The sequence below is a fragment of the Cardiocondyla obscurior genome, linkage group LG10 (genome assembly GCF_019399895.1).
Source record: "Cardiocondyla obscurior isolate alpha-2009 linkage group LG10, Cobs3.1, whole genome shotgun sequence".
NCBI classification, from domain to species: Eukaryota; Metazoa; Arthropoda; class Insecta; order Hymenoptera; family Formicidae; genus Cardiocondyla; species Cardiocondyla obscurior.
In genome coordinates, this window is record NC_091873.1 from 6,436,444 (window position 1) to 6,455,346 (window position 18,903).

General features: G+C 40.3%; 5 protein-coding genes and 1 long non-coding RNA gene across 8 annotated transcripts in view; 3 read left to right on the top strand and 3 right to left on the bottom strand.

Moving 5' to 3' along the window:
* LOC139106121 (nuclear pore complex protein Nup153) overlaps positions 1-6,378 on the bottom strand; it is a 12,186-nt gene extending 5,808 nt beyond the window's left edge. The window contains exons 1-7 of the mRNA XM_070662656.1: positions 6,120-6,378; positions 5,002-5,298; positions 4,627-4,930; positions 4,297-4,517; positions 3,795-4,186; positions 353-3,524; positions 24-151 (exon numbers count right to left, since the gene is read on the bottom strand). Coding sequence (XP_070518757.1) covers positions 24-151; positions 353-3,524; positions 3,795-4,186; positions 4,297-4,517; positions 4,627-4,930; positions 5,002-5,298; positions 6,120-6,203 — 4,598 coding nt within the window. The 5' untranslated portion in view covers positions 6,204-6,378. The remainder of the gene's footprint in view (positions 1-23; positions 152-352; positions 3,525-3,794; positions 4,187-4,296; positions 4,518-4,626; positions 4,931-5,001; positions 5,299-6,119) is intronic.
* Positions 6,379-6,703: 325 nt separating this feature from the next.
* On the top strand, positions 6,704-9,530 carry Cabp1 (Protein disulfide-isomerase A6 homolog CaBP1). Of its 2 annotated transcripts, none has more exons than XM_070662669.1 (6): positions 6,704-6,884; positions 7,138-7,331; positions 7,414-7,638; positions 7,770-7,979; positions 8,059-8,384; positions 8,542-9,530. In XM_070662669.1, the coding sequence occupies exons 1-6, from the start codon at positions 6,836-6,838 to the stop codon at positions 8,858-8,860; spliced, it is 1,323 nt and encodes a 440-aa protein (XP_070518770.1). In that variant the 5' UTR covers positions 6,704-6,835; the 3' UTR covers positions 8,861-9,530. The 2 variants fall into 2 exon arrangements, with proteins under 2 accessions (XP_070518770.1, XP_070518769.1); XM_070662668.1 differs by having other exon boundaries at positions 6,705-6,884; positions 7,767-7,979.
* LOC139106125 (uncharacterized) lies at positions 9,409-10,905 on the bottom strand. Its single transcript, XM_070662670.1, has 2 exons — positions 10,730-10,905; positions 9,409-10,558 (listed from the first exon to the last, which is right to left on the bottom strand). Exons 1-2 carry the CDS (start codon positions 10,770-10,772, stop codon positions 10,158-10,160), a joined length of 444 nt encoding a protein of 147 aa, XP_070518771.1. The 5' UTR covers positions 10,773-10,905; the 3' UTR covers positions 9,409-10,157.
* Positions 10,906-10,974: 69 nt separating this feature from the next.
* On the top strand, positions 10,975-11,830 carry Mrps14 (mitochondrial ribosomal protein S14). The gene is made up of 3 exons (XM_070662671.1): positions 10,975-11,127; positions 11,287-11,424; positions 11,571-11,830. Exons 1-3 carry the CDS (start codon positions 11,059-11,061, stop codon positions 11,754-11,756), a joined length of 393 nt encoding a protein of 130 aa, XP_070518772.1. The 5' UTR covers positions 10,975-11,058; the 3' UTR covers positions 11,757-11,830.
* An 873-nt stretch (positions 11,831-12,703) lies between these two features.
* Positions 12,704-13,264, top strand: LOC139106331 (uncharacterized). Its single transcript, XR_011546334.1, has 2 exons — positions 12,704-12,946; positions 13,103-13,264. It is a non-coding gene; the product is annotated as an uncharacterized lncRNA (long non-coding RNA).
* Positions 13,265-13,493: 229 nt separating this feature from the next.
* Positions 13,494-18,574, bottom strand: Mvb12 (multivesicular body subunit 12-like Mvb12). 2 transcript variants are annotated; one of them, XM_070663014.1, is made up of 8 exons: positions 18,308-18,574; positions 16,035-16,208; positions 15,748-15,946; positions 15,509-15,653; positions 15,174-15,257; positions 14,744-15,083; positions 14,610-14,660; positions 13,494-14,539 (listed from the first exon to the last, which is right to left on the bottom strand). In XM_070663014.1, the coding sequence occupies exons 2-8, from the start codon at positions 16,158-16,160 to the stop codon at positions 14,504-14,506; spliced, it is 981 nt and encodes a 326-aa protein (XP_070519115.1). In that variant the 5' UTR covers positions 16,161-16,208; positions 18,308-18,574; the 3' UTR covers positions 13,494-14,503. The 2 variants fall into 2 exon arrangements, with proteins under 2 accessions (XP_070519115.1, XP_070519117.1); XM_070663016.1 differs by lacking the exon at positions 18,308-18,574 and adding an exon at positions 18,085-18,252.
* Between the last annotated feature and the right edge of the window lie 329 nt (positions 18,575-18,903).

Genomic DNA, 18,903 nt, shown 5'->3' on the forward strand with positions numbered 1-18,903 from the left:
AGAAATTTAATAAAAATACGTACTTAAATATTGTTGGTGCACTTCCTTTGGTGAAGTTAAACGAAGGGCGGCTATTAGGATCGAAAGCTATTGTGGGAGTAGAAGCAGGAGAATTAAAGTTGAATCCTCCGGTTGGTGCAGAAGTAGATGACTGCAATATTAAAATAGCATTAATTAATTAAAAAAAAATAATTAGATTTTATATTTAGAATTTATTTAGAAAAAAATAATTAAATTTTATATTTAAAATTTATTTAGAAAAAATAATTAGATTTTATATTTAGAATTTATTTAGAAAAAATAATTAGAAAAAAAAAAATTAATTAAAGAAAAATGTAGCTCATATATTTACCATCCCTCCAAAATTAAAACCTCCCGATGCCGCAGCAGCTGGAGCCGTAGCTCCAAAATTAAATCCTGTACTCGACGAAGCCGTAGACGAGAACGATGACGTTGCTTGAGTCTCTGGATTTGCCGGCGGGGTACCGAATATCGGAGCTGCTACTGCACCCTGACCGAATGCCGCTGGCGTTTCTTGTTTAGGAGCATTGAATGCAAAATTGGTGGCGTTTGTTGGAGCAGAGTTAGCTCCAAATGTGCCATTACCAAACGTACTGTTGTTAGTGCTCTGCGGCGTACTTGAATTGTTACCAAATGTAAAGAGCGACTTCGTGGACGTTGCAGGTGGATTAACGTTGGTGGAGAAGTTAAATCCGCCGCTTGACGGTTGTTGCGACGAAGTCGAACCGAACGTGAACAAAGATGCGTTTGACGCGTTAGTCTCGCCGGGCTTTGTGGTTGAAAATATAGTTGGTGTTGTTGTAACACCGCCAAAAGCGGGTGTAGCATTGTTTCCAAAGGCCGAAGGATTAGATGAGCCAAAGGGCGTTGAAGTAGTGTTGTTAGATAATGTGTCGAACGTTGGAAGAGCACCTGCCGTGGGTGGTGCATTGAATACAGGTAATTTTGTTTCCGACGTACCGAAGATCGGTGGCTTACTCTCGGTGTTACTGCCAAACGCTGAAATTTTGTTATCCGGCATGGCGAATCCTGACACTTTACTGTCTGTTGTAGTAAACGATGACGGTGGTTTGTCCGTGCCAAAAGCTGCAGTAGTTTTCGATTCGTTATGGAATAAAGGTGGGCTTGAGGCGATCGGGAAAAGCGTAGGGACCGGTGCATAAATTGTGGCTTTGGTTGAAGGAGCGGTCTCGGTTGTCTTATTTTCTCCAAACGACGCGCTTGTGGATAACGCGGTGGACGACGTCGAAACCTGGCCGAAAGATGGTATCGTGGATAACTGAGACGACGTCTTCGAATCGGAGAATGTGAAGGTAGGTTGAGCAAAAGTTGGAAGACAAGTAGTCGTTGCATTCGCGGAAGTTGTAGTAACTGCGCTTACACTGCTTGGTACCCCGAATGAAAATATCGATTCCGAGTTTTCATTTAATACATTCTTTGGAGTATTTTTTTGCGTCAGTAACGACGGTAATGTCGTATTAGTGTCGATCGGTACTGCATTAGTTGTCGCTGGCTTCGAACTTTCTGTTGTAGTGGTTGCAAGGAAAGTCTTCTGCGTTTCTTTATTTAAAGCAGGCTGATTAAATTCTGGTTTCTGTATGCCAAAAGTGAAAGTAGTCGGTGGAACGCTAGATATAACGTTTGCATTCTGTTTTTCATTTCCCGTTGTTAAACTATCACTTTTCGACATACTGAAAAGTGTATTCTGTTTAGTTTCCTTCTGATTTGTATTTTCGGGTTTTTCAGAATCTTTTACATTGAATACAAATCCTGTATTACTAGAAGACGTGACGCTATTGATTTTAGATGCTTCACTTACAGTTTTATTTTCTTCCTTTGGGATACCAAACGTAAATTGTGCCGTACCACTATTCTGTTGTGCACTATCAAATTTAAATCCGTTTAAGGGAGGTGTGTCTAATTTAGATTGATCGCTAATTATGCCAAACTTAAATCCTTGGTTACTTGTTGCACTAGACGGCATGCCAAACTTAAATTGCAAAGTAGAGCTAGTATTCGATGAAGATTCGTTTGATTTTGTAGTACCGGGCTTTAAAGATTGGCAAGCCACACATTCCGTAATCTTTGCGTCATTTTGTACGAAACAAGAATCGCATGTCCAGGAACCTTCTGGTTTCTTAAATTTATCTCCAAATCCAAAATTCGATGTCTGTATTGCCTTACTCGGTTCGCCGCCAGTGGAATTAGGTTTAGAAGTGCTGCAGCAAGGACACGAAGTAACGGAATTATTATTTCTAACAAGGCATCCTGGACATTCCCAGGAATCTTTGTTTGGTTTAAACTTGTTCATTATCTCGGAATTATTAAATAGTTCCTGCGTTGCCGTGCCTTCTGTATTATTTAATTTTTGCGCAGATAATTCCGTGATATTTTCAGTTTTCTTCGGTTGCGTTTTTATAGAAGTCATTGGTTTAGATGTATTGCAGCAAGGACATGTAATAATATTCGCGGCATTTCTTAACAAACAACCGGAACATTCCCATGAGCCTTCAGCAGGTTTAAATTTCTCCATCAGATCGAGATTTTGAGATTTAACAGTTTTTTGTGTCGTAGAATTATTTCCTGGTTTTGGTGTAGTGCACGCTACACATGTGGCATCACTCTGTTTATTTCTCACACAACAAGTAGTACATTCCCATTGATTCGTAGATAGTTTAAATTGAGAACCGAAGCAATCCTGTCCGATCGGCTTCGTTTCTGTAACCGTTGTGTCTGTTGTTGTAATTGAAGGTAAATTTGAAGTTTTCTCGTTTGGATTGTATCGAGAAACCTTACATGCAGTGCATTGCTTATCTGTACCATTGTTTCTAATCAAACATTCACTACACTCCCAAGACGACTCGGTGTTATACATTCTTGTAATATCAGAGTCCGAACTATCAAACGTACTAGCAGTCTTGTCAGAATATATTTCAGAAGCTTCCAAATTTGACTGTCCCATTAAATTAGATTCAATTTTATTAGATTTTGATGAGAATGCGTCCATAATACTTCCAGATTTTAATTCTTGTGGCATTGCAAAACCAGTGGAATCGTTCTTGTTATTTTTTACCTTTGCTTTTAATCTAGGTGCTGTAGACGAGCCACTCCAAATGAAATTCGGTATGGATGTAATTGCACAGTCGACAGTCAACTTGTTTTTGGTTGGTGAATGTGATTTTGAATTAGTCGTATCATTTGTATTTTCTTCGGCGTTGATCGGTTTACTAAAAGTAAAATTATTCACAGACTGCAAACTCTTCCCAACATCGGTCACTTTGATAGGGCTAGCAAATGTGAAAGTGTTTTCTTTATTTGCTACAGTTTTGCCTGCAGAATATGACACAGGGGGTGGCAAAATAAAATTGAAATTGGGTAATGTCGTTATTGGCAAAGGTATGTTCGGTAAATTCACAGGCGCTACCGTTTCTTCATTTTCTAGATCTATTTTAGATTTGCCTTTTAATTTTCCACGATACTTTTCACTGTCAGTGTCCTCCGTTCTAGAAAAAAATTTTAATTTAAATATTAATAAAAAAAAAAATATATATATATAGAAACGGGGTAAAGTTAAACGTAATTTTTTTTTAATACTGTCGCAAAGTCGAAATATCAGTTTTATAGAGAAAAATAGTTGAGATAAAACGGAAACAGCAAGAAATAATTAAGGTAATCAAAAAATTAATGAGATGAATAAACGTGAAACTTCATATATACATATATGATTATAAATGAGCAAACATATATATAATTACACTTGGCAAATTACATACCTCAATCGATATTCTTGCGGAGGAGGTGGTGGATCGCTACGAGCAGAAACAATTTTTCTAGCCACAAGAGTTGTATCTTGTAATTTTTGTCTTCGTCTCAATTTTAATATATCGGGGACGGTTGGTACTGTTAATTCACGCGTCAAATGACGCAAACCGATCCTAGCGGATGGACTTGCTACTTCTTCCCGTGATCTTTTCCTGCTCGCTGCCGCAGATGCGGCATTTGTGCTTTTCAATGGAATTTTCTTCGCGTCAGATACAGGTGACGAAAAATGTTCTAATGCTTCCAATATTTTTTTAGCGGTTTGACTCATCCCGGATGAATCAACTCCTCCAGTATCAGAAGGCTTAACTTCAACACTTGTCCTCCCCGGTACTTTAAGATGTATCTAAAATAAATATATATACCAATATAATTATTATATAAAATAATTCTTGTTCTACATAACTTGAGACATAAAAAAAAAATTAAATTTTCCAAAATGATTAAATTGCATACCTCGTTTGAATTGTTAAAAATATTACGGTTTCGTTTATAAAGATCTGCTGCATTTGCACCCCCGAAAGTAATATTACCACTATAAAAAGGGGAGGATAGCGGAGATGCACGGTCTGCAGCATGTGTTACAATTGATGCGTTAAAACTCGGTCTACGACTGCTTAAAGTATCGCGAGAATTACTATCTAGAAACAACGATCTTGGAGATTGTAAATGATTAGCTGAAAAAAAAATGTAACACATGTACAATACATACGTTTATACAATATTATTTGCAAAAATATCAGTCTTCTTTAATGCAAATTTTAATGCAATATAATTTGTACTTACTAAATGTTAATTTATCATCAACATGTCTTTTTCTATTAGCAAATGTCGAATTATATAAGTTTGAAGGGCCTTCATGCCTATTTATCTGTGGAATAAGCGAACTACATCCGCTAGTACTTTCACTGGATTCTGAATTATCATCTGTTCCATTTGCTATTCCGTTATTAGTCGACGAAGCTAACGAATTTAAGTCCGATCTGTGGGATGTCACAGTTCTAATATCCGTTTGTATTGCAGGAGTCGAAGATATTAAATGGCCTATTCCACTTGGTCCAGCTGTTGCAGGTTCAAGAAAATCTTCAGTCTGCAAATAAATTTCGATAAGCAAAAGTTAATCTCTTGCCGGAAATTTTTTTCGTTTAACCATCTAATTACCATATCATTTTGATCAGAATACTGATCTTTAGAGGAATCAACCACATTCAATGCAGTTTTAACTCTCGTTTGTATAGAAAATGTTCCAGGTGGATGAATCACGTCCATACGAATACGAGCTCGTTTACTAGGAGGAGGCTGCTGGATATCATCTTCCAGTTCAGTTTCCTCAACATTCCCTCTATCTCCTAACGCATCCTCATTGTCTTGAGAGGTATTAAACCACTTACTAATCCATGATGATTGCGGATTAGATATAAAATCTGTTACCTTGGTGGCCATCTTTTTTACAAATGACTGTAAAAAAATTTAAATACACGAATACACGAATATAAAACATTAATAATAATAATTTTAGATTAAACGGTAATAAAATACTTGCAACATTTCTATTAAAAAAAAAAAAAAAAAAAAGAAAAAAAAAAAAAAAAAAAAATTATGTAAGTCTCACCAAACTTACACTTTTCATTACATTAAATTACAAAGGTAAAATTTTTAAATTAATTAAAATTACGTCATATTATGCAATGCAGAAGATAACGTTCTCCGTTTTAACGACCCCGAAAACTAAAGAACCATCTAGATGCGTGCAGAACGTAAACGCGCAGATTCGCGCGAAGACCAACGCGGAGCGCGCGACGTTCCGCAGAGCGGAGGGGAGAGGGCCCAAGGAGAAGAGAGAGAGAGAGAGAGAAAGAGAGAAAGAAAGAGAAAAAGAGAAAGAAAGAGTGAGAGAGAGGAAGCAACGCAGAGGACCATAACGTCGCGTGTTTTAAACGAAGGCCTACGTTTATCGCGGCCTTGGCGATCTCAGGGCAGACATTTCGCCGAGACGATCGTTTAGCGATAATCCGCGCGCGATGCGCAAGGCGTGGAGAAAAAGAGAGAGAGAGAGAGATTGAGGTTATTGTCGGGCTCACTCACATAACCGTGACACCGTGGGTATAGCGTGAGGAGGGCCTTGTCGTAGGGAAAAAGCGAGCATGCAGGATTCTATGCGGCGAGGAGTCGGCGCCCGACGTCGGCTCGATAGCTCGATCATCCGGGCGAGAAAAGGGCGCGCGGGTTGTCGCCCCCGCGGGCTCGTGGCAGTCGCCCGCCGCGGCGCGGCTACTCACGTTGTTCGCGTCGTAGGGCTTCGCGTTGCGAGACGACGGCCGCTTATCGGCCGGATAGCTGCCTTCCTTCCATACCCTAGGCATGGTTAGTCGTCCTTACTCCTTGGCACTGTCACTACACCGACGACCGTTACGAAGTGCACGCGCGCGTCGCGATCATCGCCTCCTTTAGAAATTCGGTCACCGCCGGAACCGCGCACCACCTTTTTCCTACCCGTACCGCGGACGAGAGAGAGCCACGAGAGGAAATATGGCCGCGCTCGGATCTCCAAGATCGCCACTAAAGGGCGCCAGCAGGTCTTCCTTCAAATCGCGTCGAATCGCGCAATCTCCCCGTGGTCATGTGACGTGCTCCAGGTGGCGTACTCTCGTCGTCGCGACGATTCGGCCAATCGCCGCGGACGGATCTCTTCTCTCTTCCACGTACGTATTTCCGGAGAAGCTCCGAGAACTCGGCTTTAAAACCCGACGTGGTCCTGCCTCGATTGGTTTTTAAACGTAGGCTCAACGTGGATCCAAAAGCAGGAGCCAATCGCGTCGAAGACTTATTGTGCGCTTACTGCGCTGTCCTTTCCGAAGAACGCATCCGGCTAACGTCAGAGTCATCAAACTTCAGTCAGAGAGTCGAGAGCGGTCGAGTTTCGTGCGGAGGCGGTGTGTACGCGCCCGTTCGTGTCGCTGGATTTTTTTTCGACGGATGTGAGTGACTGCTAACAATGGCACGAGTCATCTGTACGGTCCACGAAAAGATGTTGGGGCTTTTAGGTAAGTCAGCATCGGCCGGTGCCGAAGTTGGTTATCGCGGTTCCAATGACTTCTGACGTGGTCATTCTCGCGACCGTTATCACCAGATTTCTGTGTCCACGACACCGCAACAAGTGTCCCCGCGAGTTTTGCAGACGTCGAAAGAGCCGGTGTCGCCTTTTGTTACTGCCTCGCTGCTCCTAATCTTCCTACACTACTTTAATTCATAGATTCAAAACACTTTTTCTAACATTGAATATTCTGTCTGTTGCAGGTGTCCTTCTGCTAGTCGCTGGAGCACATTCCATGTACTCCTCCAAATCAGCCGTTGTTGACCTCAGGCCAAATAATTTTGATAATTTAGTATTAAATAGCGATCATATTTGGGTGGTTGAGTTCTATGCCCCATGGTGTGGACACTGTCAACAGTTGATACCTGAGTATGACAAAGCAGCTACTGCATTAAAGGTAATTTGCCAAATTTATTTGCTTCTTTCATTTTTTATATGTATGTATATGTATACATATGTATTAAATTTTTTTTTAAAAGGGTGTTGTAAAAGTTGGTGCAGTTAATGCAGATGAGCACAAGTCTTTAGGAAGTAAGTATGGAGTTCGTGGTTTTCCAACAATTAAAATCTTTGGACTTGATAAAAAACCTGAAGAATATAATGGCCCAAGAAATGCAGCTGGCATTGTTGATGCTGCATTAAATGCTGCCAGTCAGAAAGTTCGAAAAATTCTAGGTGGTAAAAGTTCTGGAGGTGAATCTAAGGTAAGATACATATAATAAATATTTTAATAAAAAGCATGAGATTTACATATAAATAAAAAAAATTAATTAAATTATATTTACCAATGTGGAAATTATTAAATATTTATGTGAAAAAAAAAATTTATTAGCAGAGCAGTAAAGACTCGAAAGATGTAATAGAATTAACAGACGAAAACTTTGATAAGACTGTTTTGAATTCTGAGGATATGTGGCTAGTAGAATTTTATGCCCCTTGGTGTGGCCACTGTAAAAATCTGGCGCCTGAGTGGGCAACAGCAGCTAGCGAATTAAAGGGTAAAGTTAAACTGGGAGCTTTAGATGCCACTGTAAACACCCTGAAAGTGAGATACATGCTTTATTAATATTTCCTTGCGATATAATTTACATGTTAGACTTGTTCTAACATACGTAATTTTGCAGGCAAGTAAATATGAAATTAAAGGATATCCTACTATTAAATTCTTCGCACCGGGTAAGAAAGATGCCGACTCGATGCAGGACTATGACGGCGGACGTACGAGCGGCGATATCGTTAATTGGGCGCTTGATAAATTAGCCGAAAATATCCCAGCACCGGAAGTAGTGCAAATCACGTCTGAAAAGAAGCTGAGAGAGGCGTGTGAGGACAAACCACTTTGTGTGGTTTCTGTTTTGCCACATATTCTGGATTGTCAATCCGATTGTAGAAATGGATATTTAAAAACTCTGAGAACTCTCGGTGAAAAATATAAAAAGAAAATGTGGGGGTATGCGTTAAAAATTTATTTAAATATTTATTGTTAAATAGCTTACAACTATTTTTTCGTATTTTTTTTAAAGACTAATTTATTCATTCTTTTGCATAAATTATTTAATTATTTTTAATTATCGATAATAATTCTCACGGTATATTCTTTCATATAGATGGGTTTGGACTGAAGCTGGTACTCAATCGCACATCGAAGATGCATTAGAAATTGGAGGCTTCGGTTATCCCGCATTAGCGGTTGTTAATATCAAAAAGATGAAATACTCCTTGTTAAAAGGTAGCTTTTCATATGACGGAATAAACGAGTTCCTACGAGATCTGAGTTACGGCAGAGGTGGCACCGCTCCCTTGAAGGGTGCGCAATTGCCTGACATCATTGAAACAACGCCATGGGACGGCAAAGACGCTGAACCACCACAAGAAGAAGAGATTGATCTTAGCGATATTAATCTCGACGATAAAGACGAACTATAACTTAACGAAAGCCAACGACTGAATTCTTAAGAGTTCATCGCACACAACGTATATCCTTTTTAATAATAATAATTTAAAAAAAACTGATTAAATAATTCGCGTTAATTGCGAATCGATATACAAATCGTATTCGCCCGAAAATTTATTTTGTATTTTCAGACTTAATCCACGTATACTTAAAAATTTACATCGATTAATTTCATAATGAAATTAACAGTAAGGAATAATTCCATTAATCAATGATTTTTTTTTGTATAAAAATCTAACATCGATAGATATATATAATCATTTATATATATACACGATATAATCATCTATCGCTCTGTGTATCCTAAGGAAGACCAGTTCTCAGGTGCAGTTGTCTAGTTTTATAAAACACATTTAAGTAAATCTTCCATCAAAAAAAGCCAATTTTATACAGCTTGGTTTACGTTGCTTTATTAAGAAAAGTTAAATAGAGTTTAGACTCGTAAACGTAAGCGTGTGTAATTCCCATATTGTTTGCGTCATGCGCCATCACGTTTGGATAGGAAAAAAAAATAGAACAGTTTGAAGTATGTGATGCATTTATTAGCCTGTTTACTTTTTAAAAGTAGGTTATTTAAGGTACACATAGTTTATGTCAAGAAAATCCTGTTTGTAATAAATATACATCATACATTTACATGTATACCGTTTCTACAAAAATTACTTTTATAAATATTACGAACTTATATATACTGATGGCGCAAAAAACGGTCTCTCAACCGGGCTACTGATTATTTGTCACTACAATGAGACCAAATTTGAAACAAAGATCAGTCTATTACGTTGTTTTTGTATTAATATCATCGTTTAATTAACGAGAGTATACTTTTCTTACAGTCTTTTAGGCTTTCGCCACAAACGAAATTATTTGTGGTATGTACTATTTGTATAAATTAATGATGGGACACGAGTGTCGAAAATAATCTTTAATTGATATAATTCAGTCTTTTCTCAGTTGCCGATAAATGCGTCAAAAATGAGATTACTTCCGTGTCAATCTCTTGTAAATTGTTGTAAAGTTTATAAAAAATTAATTCCATTGCTGCATATACATATATATACAAAATAGCGCGAAATTGTGGTAATCTCGATCCAGCTATTTTTCTACTTTAAAAGATCTTATGGCAGTTTGAGTATTACGTTGGTACAAAATCTAATTACTATTAAACTTACGAAAATACTGTTACGCTAAGTCAATGTGTCTGTGCTTATATAAAATAGATGTCTAAGTTACGTTTTCCTTTTCGAGCCTTTTGCTAATTTACTTTCTTCATTGATTCAATGAAGCATTGTTTGATATGTCGTTTGATACGTTATTTGAGTCGCAAAATGCTCTCAAATGTGGCATGTTATTAACATTGTCGCTAACAGTGCATACAGAATTGACTTCCGTCAGTTCTATAATGTCGTAAGTCGCCTCTTTCTTGCATATGTACGGATACAGTAGGAAAGCGTAATAAGTGATCGTACTGAGTATGATAATGCCTAAAATCAGGGCGATAATCCCCCAGGCTGATATCCATTTTCGACTTGGAAGCGGATGCGACTCGTTTTTGGACGTCGTCGGCTCTGCCACTTTTTTACTCGCTTTGTAATATTTGGCATTCTGATCTTCCGCCAGATAATTCTGCCTGGGCGAATATACTTCGCTCTCAACTTCGGCGACTGTCGCTGTAAGTATTTTTTTATTAATTTAAATATCGGAAACGATAACACGGCGACAGTGCGATATGATATTAAATAAAGTATCGAACAACGGAGTCGCGATAAGGACCGCAACAAGTTTTTTCAAAAGTTTGTCAAAAAAAAAAAAGGGAAGTGATTTAAAGCCTTAATACTTACCAGCGACAAAGATAATGAAAGATAACAAATATATCGCCTTCATAATGTCCCGGTCTATTAGTCTTGTATCTGACCTGTGTCAGAGATGCAGATAAAGCACTTCAACAGTGATAAGGAGCAAACTATTCTACTATGCAAGTGACTGGAGTCAACTGGAGGATGCCGCGAGCCGCGGCACGAGATGAAAAAAAATATAAAAAAAGCCATTCCTCGGTAAAATGTGACCACCTAAAAGGAGAAAAATTTTCCTGTGCCACCTGGGTGGCAGCCCTGGACTCTACGTCAACGTGTGCACTACGTGCAGTTAGATATCAACCCAGCTGATTCTGATGAACATGGCGTGCATCTCGTCTGCCTGGAGCATTTTGCCAGCTAATATAAATTTATTAGGACACAACGTAAGTGTTTGCCCGAACGACAGCTTTATAACAATCTCGATTAAAAGAGAAAGATTAATATTAATTTGTCGATATTTAAATGGTTATTCTAGATCGCCTGTATTGACGGTAAAGTGTGCTCAGCAGGCTTATATCTTACGGTGCATTTTTTATTTGCAGTTGCAACAGATACGGAGCTTCGTCGGCTGCAGAGTGTTACGCGACCAGAAGCGTAGAAGATGGGCCAAGCAATACGCCGAGGAACGGTTACGTTTGGTTGCCTTGAAACGCAATAATATTCTACCACCTGAGATAATAGTAAGTGATGAGATCTCATTCATAAAACCAAGTTTTTTCTGTGGTCTCTCAAGGATCATGAAATTAATTCCTGTATTATTTTACTTGTCACCGATGCATCTTTAATTAATTAGAGAGTAATGTTAACTATGTAATGATTCTTTCAGGAACTTGCTGGCAAACAAATAACTGAAACTATTCCCAGACAGACTGCACTAAGACAATTAACGCCGAGATGTGTTGTAACGTCTCGAGGCTATGGTACAGTGATTCGATGGAGATTATCACGATTCATCTTCCGCGAATTAGTCGACTATAATAAAATAGCTGGATTGCAACGTGCTATGTGGTAGAACAATAGGTATCTCAGTGTGTTACTTATGTGCAGCACATAAATAAATATTAATAAGCGTAATACACAATAAAATTAACTATAATATATTTAATCCTGAATTACAATATATATAAAATATGTGTCGAGGCAAAGAATTTCAGTCGTAAAGTTTCTGAAATGGCGCGCGCTTGTATCGATCTAGTAATATCACTAGAGCGCTGTGATTGGTCGATGCGCTAGGAAGATCACGCGTCGACCAATCACAGCATTTCATGCTTTGATCGCTAGTCGCAACGGAACTACGTCACTCATCTCACTACGACGTACTTGTGAACACGTGCAGCGCGCGGAGAGCACCGGTTTTCGAGACGAATATCAAGGCATCTGCGTGTTACTCTTGGACTTGGCTTATCGTCGTGGCCAATTTCTGGTGCCGAGATCGAAAATTTAACGGGAATATCTATTGCGCGGATGGATAACGCGACACGTGCCATCTGAGATGAGAAGTGCCGCACGCCGATATTAGATTATACGAACCGCAGCCGGTTCGTCGGTGCCGTTTCGGATGTGCCAGTAGTTTTCGGGCGCTTTTTTTCCGTCTATCTCTTTATCGGGAGTGCCGAAAAATAACGTGCGATAGTGTTAATCAATTTTCGCGATACTAATTAATCCGGGCGCGTTCGCGAGTGTCCACTGCGCGGAAGGACGGCTTATCACGTTCCATCTGAGAGGAGGAGCAAGCCCAGGAAGGGTATCCTGCACCAGCAGAGCAACCCCGGGGTAAGTATCAGGTTTTTTTGAAATAAAATGCTTCAGATTTCTTATAACATTTTTCAATCATTTTATTTAATTATATGTTACATCTACAAAATAATTTTGTTTTTTGTGTTACAGATCAAGAGGACCTCTGCTGTTGTGCATCGTTCAGTGTGGAAATGTGCCGTACGCCGATATTTAACAATACGAACCGCAGCTGGTTCGTCGGTACCGTTTCGGGTGTGCCAGTAGTTTTCGGGCGTTTTTATACGACTATCTTTTTATCGGGAGTGCCGAGAAATAACGCGCGACAGTGTTAAGTCATAATCGCGATTGTAACTTCACCCGGGCGCGTTCGCGAGTTTCCTGTGCGCGGAAGGATGGCTCGTCACGTCCCATCTGAGTGGAGGAGCAGGCCCGGGGGGCATCCTGCATCGGCGGAGCATCTCTTAGGTGAGGATCAATTCTTCTTTAAAATTTGTCATTTTATTAATTAAAAAAAAATTTTTGTTTGATTAAAAAATTAAATACATACGCATAATTTTTTTTTATTTGAATATCAACTATTTGCAACATGTCTACATTAATTTTTTTCTTTTTATGTTACAGTCACCGGCAGAAATCTTCAACTCCGCTGATGCTCATGCAGATTGGTGAGTCGCATGACTTTTTTTTCGTAACTTGAATTTCTTGCCTCTTCCTTTGTCTCTTTCACGCGAAGCGTGCGCATGGTTCGTTCTCTGTGATCGAGAAATTAAAAAAATAATAATACCGTCAATCCCGGAGTTTCGCGGCACCGTGATTTGGAAAACCCTCGAAAAGTATCAGATTAGGAAAAATAAGTTCTTGAAACGAGACAGTACTTTTCGCCGATTCCGCGGCTACGACGTTTCTGGAAACGGAGTTTTTTAGTTTTCAGAAAATTTGTTATGAGGCACCGACGACAAATCGAGGTAACGTTAGGAATAAACTTACGTAAAATCAGACAAAATATGACATATTAGGTTTATCATTTTGTTTAATCGTAATTGAAGATTAAATATTATTTATTCAATTGTTAATTTACTTATATTTTTAATAACGGGAGGGTAACTTTGTTAAACAAGCTTTCGCAGTAGAAATTAAATAATTGAGAAATATCGGTTCCAAAGAAGGCTGTTTCTTGTAGCTCAGCTAGTTGGACGTTCTCTTGTTCGGCTCACTTAGCGCTGTGAGAGTAATAACTTAAAGAAAAAATGAATATAATTGATGTCAAATTGTGTATTTAAAGAAATGAGAAATGCTGAAGTAGCATGAAAAATACATACATCCGTAATTAATTTCCGAAAAGTCATTAAATGTAAAACAACTTTCTTTAAGAAAGAATAAATAATAAATAACGTGCGCGCTTTGTAATATCTAGTATTATTAAATGTTCAAATATCTAGGAAAAGAAACTATCGCGTGAAAAAAAAAGAAAAAGAAACAAAAAAAAAGAGAATTAATAAATTTAAATGGCTCTTTGTGGCATATATTCTTACTGCACATTTAGATCGTTGCCTTCTGTACTGAATATGCAACGAAAATGTGATATCACTCTCAACAGTATCATGCACTTGTTCGTGTGCTTGTAAACGTAGATATGCGATATTAAGACGCGCAGAAGATCACGCATTATAATACATGTGTACATATATTTTACATATATAATCTCTACTATCTATCCAAAAATAACGCGGGTCTATAAAAATATGACGTTATCACCAGTATCAAAATCGAAATGTGGGGCGTGAACGAAGAAACGTGTACATCGAATTAGTTCCTTTCATCTTATTCCTTCTCGAAAATTACACAATCCCCATTTTTAAGCGTCATGCAGACTTCATTCTCTCGCGGGTTAGTATAAATCACTCGTTCAGGCACTCCATTTACGCATGTTTGGCTACCATTATATTGGATACGAACGCGTATGAATACAGTAGAAAGAGACTCGTTCGGGAACTCGTATTAGTTTTGGCACACCGTCGTTTTTCAAGTTTCTCTTTCCGCACGAAAGTCATAAAAGAACTGCAATAAAACTTTGTGTTATTTATCTATCTCAAAGAAATATATATAAAGAAAAAGATAAAAGAAATACCTCTCGGTCCAAGTCCTTTTGCGCCCATACTTTGATAACGGGAAGTTTATTCTATCAAAATAAGAAAAATAGTGTTAGGTAAAACTAAACGTGCGTCAATAGTCATTTTTATATATTTAAGTTATTATACTTACACTGGCATCAAGATGATTAGTAGTTAGACGAGGATTAAGCGCAAATGGAACTCCGTCGAGATCGGACGATCCCGGAAGTGTACCGTAAATAGGCGTAGATGTAACGGTCGATGGCGTAGACATAGGCGGCTGAGGCGCGGGTCTCGTGGGCCGAATCCTCGCGTTAGGACTCAAAACCTCGTAATCTCGATCGCCATGTTCGTCGTCCTTATTAGCTGCAATTTGTGGATAAATCCCATTGGCCGAAGGTATTGGTGAGAACTTTGGTTTCGGGGGCCTTTCCGGGACTGGCTTGTGAAAGGTTCCATTCGACGGATTCGGGGAAGAGCTCTGGAGTAGGCTAGAAATTTTATAAAATATGTATAATTTATATATTTTTAAATATATATTTATAAAGTCCACACGCGTTGCTTTATGCGCTAAAACTTACTCTATATTAACATATGGCTGCGATTCCGAATTCGCATTTGTGATATCGACCGTCTTGTAGCATACACGAACACCATTAATGATACTGAAAAAAAAAAGAGAGAGAGAGAAGATAAGATATCTCATATCGCAATCGAATTATCGTGTTAATTTTTTGCATCTTATATATTTCCGATAGGCAGTCGATACGATACTCATATACACTTTATATAAATTACTACGCCGCTTGTTACTGCAATTTTTTGTCCTCATTAGACTAGTATAAAAATACAAATACTAAATTCTCGCGGCTAATTTACAGACGTTTCTAATCAAGTGTTAAGATAAATTGCCTACCCAGCGGCAGAAAATCCAACGGGGGCTAGTTTAGAATCCTTGTGAAATATCCTGCTGCATATTATTATATCCGTGACTGCTCTCGCGCACAGGCTTTTGTGCCTAATTTTGTAGCACACTTGTTTCTTCCGCCACGCTTTTTGTCCTGCAACGTTTGTCGCAATTTATTTGTGAGGGCTTGCAAATTTATTTCTCGGCGAAAGACAGGTATTAACATTCGAATAGGTAGGCTGACTTACTCGTGTCCACGGTGTAGGAAATCATGCTGTACCCTTCAGGCGGAGTGTCTCGCTCGTTAATTACCACGATATCCTCGACTACGCAGTCGGGCTGGCCCTCAGTCTTCGAGAAGCAGATATATCTACCCTTTTTCTTGATGAACAGTCCACTTTCCCTCCACAGATCGGCGTCGGTGTCCTGATCGTATGTTCTCGATACCTAAACGAAACGTATATCAATTATCCGTAATCGCTGCGCCGGGGCGATCGTTAATTAAATAAACTGAGATTAATATTAATGTCCGTACCACTGTGAAGTTCGGTGGACACTTCTCTAAGTCTTCCACAACGCTAATGGCAGTTATTGGTCTGTCATCTGGTAGTATAGCTGACACTTGATGTACTAACATCTTGCAGCTGTTCTTCTTTGACATCGCAGTTCCAAGGGTGATACTTAACTAGCTCGCTGTAGTCCCGGGAACCTGATAAAGTTATTCCTCTATTAGAGATGGGTTTTCCCCGACGTAATGATAATGTCTGAGATCCAAACGAGGATTGTTCAGTCAAGCATTAAATATAAAGCAAGCCCCCTACATATTAGTATTAGGTCAGCTTATAAATAATGCGGTGAAAAAGGGACTTGATTAATGTCTTCTTTCAAATTAATTTATCAACGGAATTAACGGTTTAATTAGAAAATAATTATATAATATATATTTAATTGAAAAATATGATTCAAATAAATAATTCAAATGATTCAAATAAATGAAATAAATGATTCAAATTAAAATTATTGAGTCAAGCTTGAGATTTATTTCAAGAATAAATCTTTCTAATAAATCCGCATTATTTATAGAGCGACCTAACGCTAAACGCTGCCAAGCATACGTTGCTAAACGTCGTGAATGCTTCTGTAAAAACGTGTCACAAGTAAGTTGCATTAAAGGAATGGGAGAATTATGGTCGGCAATCGTCATTAAATTGGCTATTGTCCGTCGGCCGCTAGCGGGGAAATTCGTCATTGTCCACGCGAGATTAGATACAGCCGGGGGGCTTATCGTCGCGATCGCGGAGACGACTCAGACGCGGATCGGAAGCATTAATCGCTGCTATCACAGCTTCACCGTGTAAAAAAAAAAAACGGCGATCGCTCCAAAAATATCAACGTGTGACCGACATTCCTCGCTCCTACGAGCTTTCCGAGGCGATCGACTATGAAACGGCCGTTTAACCCGGCGCGACGTAGCGCAACCCGATCGAATCTCTCGGTACGATGCACCCGAGTTTCTCAACTCAAGGCGCGGAATTTCGAGAGGAAGCTTTAGCATAAATTCGCTTTCGATATTCCCCGACGGTTTCGCTTCTCCGCGGATCGAACGGCAATCGATGCCACGTATCACGCCCAAAAACTTCTGCCTCCCGACGTCGAGTTTCTTTCTAATCTAGAGATCGAATTCCGTAGCGCCGACGAGGCCGCGAATTGACAACGGGCGGGGTTGAATAACCGAGCGAAATGAGAAAAAGAAGAACGCAAAGTGGGACGGCGTTGTGCGTTCGCGGAGGAATGCGCCGTCACGTTAGTAATCGCGAGCGTGCACGCGGACGGTTTTGCTAAACACGAAACTGGCGACGAGCCTTTTTTTGCTTCTCGCGGGACTAATTCTTTTTTTGTCGTTGAGAACGCGTGCGGCTGTTCTATTAAATATCGAATCGTCGTGAATGATACGGGAGGGCTTGCAGTATTCGCCCCTTTAGCTTTAGACTTTTATCGACTGGGACTTGAGACGGAAAGTGAAATGTTACATCGAGATCGAAAACGTTTAAGGACACTTGTCCGTCTCGAAGACGTTGCTCGGTAACCGCATAGCTCGCGATGATTCAATATTATTTCGCCACTGGGGAAACCCAAGGGATCTTCGCGTCGCTGGGTTTCTCCAGTTGGCCCGGCTAAGCCACGCGCGTGGAAACCTGTCTAGAACGTGGAGATCAATCGTGCTGTCGCAATGAAAGAGCGACAAAAAAAAATCTTGAAAGAAATAGAAGGCTCGAGATCGGCCTTGCGAAACGATGACAATCGGAAAGTCCACCGCGACTCGTCATCTCGGGGCTGAATAGAATCTCGCTCGTGAATTAATTCGGCGGCTTGAAAATCCAGTCTGTGCATTCGCATAAACGATCTCGAAGCAGCGGCGACGTAACGGATGCTAATTTCGGACGCTGAGTATGCGTGTTTACGTTGTCACCTCGCGGCGCCTGTTAAAAAGACAGAGCTTAAGACAAGCGTGCGTAAGCAGCATCGAACGTGATAGCGACGATAGCGATTAGACAATGAAAAAAGAGAGAGAGAGACAATGATACCGTGTGATAAATAGCGAGGCTCCAAGCGCGAGGCGACGAGGGAGAGGTACACAATGGGGGCCCGCTGGGGCACCCGGCGCTGACGGTTCAAGGACGTGCTCGAGGAAGGGCCGGTCGATAGGACAACGGTCGGGAGCGACGTGCGTGGGAAGCCTGGCACCTATTTCCCTGCGAATTATATCGTACGTGTCATCGGCCGCACGGGCGCTCGATAGAGACTGACCTTCTCGCGGCGTCGCGTTACGACGTGGTTCGCTCGTTCCCGTCCTCTTCCTCCGCTTCCTCTTTTTCCCTCGCTGGTCCTGGCTACACGCCCGCGGACTCCACGTTTACGCAACGACGACGGCGACCAGAGGACGACGCGGCAGCGCGACTCCCGCCGCCGGCGCTCATATTTCGCGAGTGAAACAGGCGGTTGACGTCGTCCGACGACGCTCCTTGCGAAACTGCTCGAAAATGCTCCGTCCACACGCCGACGAGGCCACCGAACTCCGACCGCGCTCCGACCGCTCCGAGAACGCGTCGCCCTCGCGCGCATGCGTCCCACGTAAATCCGTCACAGAGCAGGGTAAATAATTGACTAGGATATGCAGCTCCAGTAGACGATCTCGCAGAAAACTTCCTCGAAAATAGGGAAAAGCAATTAGTTTAATTAAATTTCAGTCGCGGCGTGTTATTGGAAAGCGAGATGTCTAACTTGGCGCCGGTTGACTCGTACTACGTGCTCGAGTCGTTCGTGGGGACGGTGGCGGTCCGTAGTCGAATTTCTTGAAACTAAAATTGCGAAAGTGATCCCGAAAGTAAGTAAGATATCTGACT

Coding starts and splice junctions, on each gene's coding strand:
- Mvb12 (XM_070663014.1), bottom strand. CDS start 16,160: ATGTCAAAGAAGAACAGCTGCAAGATGTTAGTACATCAAGTGTCAGCT. Junction 15,258..15,508: donor GTTGGATTTTCTGCCGCTGG/GTAGGCAATTTA, acceptor TTTTTTTTTCAG/TATCATTAATGGTGTTCGTG. Junction 14,661..14,743: donor CTAATCATCTTGATGCCAGT/GTAAGTATAATA, acceptor TTATTTTGATAG/AATAAACTTCCCGTTATCAA.
- Cabp1 (XM_070662668.1), top strand. CDS start 6,836: ATGGCACGAGTCATCTGTACGGTCCACGAAAAGATGTTGGGGCTTTTA. Junction 7,332..7,413: donor AAGCAGCTACTGCATTAAAG/GTAATTTGCCAA, acceptor TTTTTTTAAAAG/GGTGTTGTAAAAGTTGGTGC. Junction 8,385..8,541: donor TATAAAAAGAAAATGTGGGG/GTATGCGTTAAA, acceptor TCTTTCATATAG/ATGGGTTTGGACTGAAGCTG.
- LOC139106125 (XM_070662670.1), bottom strand. CDS start 10,772: ATGAAGGCGATATATTTGTTATCTTTCATTATCTTTGTCGCTG. Junction 10,559..10,729: donor TTTCATTATCTTTGTCGCTG/GTAAGTATTAAG, acceptor AAATACTTACAG/CGACAGTCGCCGAAGTTGAG.
- Mrps14 (XM_070662671.1), top strand. CDS start 11,059: ATGAACATGGCGTGCATCTCGTCTGCCTGGAGCATTTTGCCAGCTAAT. Junction 11,128..11,286: donor TAAATTTATTAGGACACAAC/GTAAGTGTTTGC, acceptor TTTTATTTGCAG/TTGCAACAGATACGGAGCTT. Junction 11,425..11,570: donor TTCTACCACCTGAGATAATA/GTAAGTGATGAG, acceptor TGATTCTTTCAG/GAACTTGCTGGCAAACAAAT.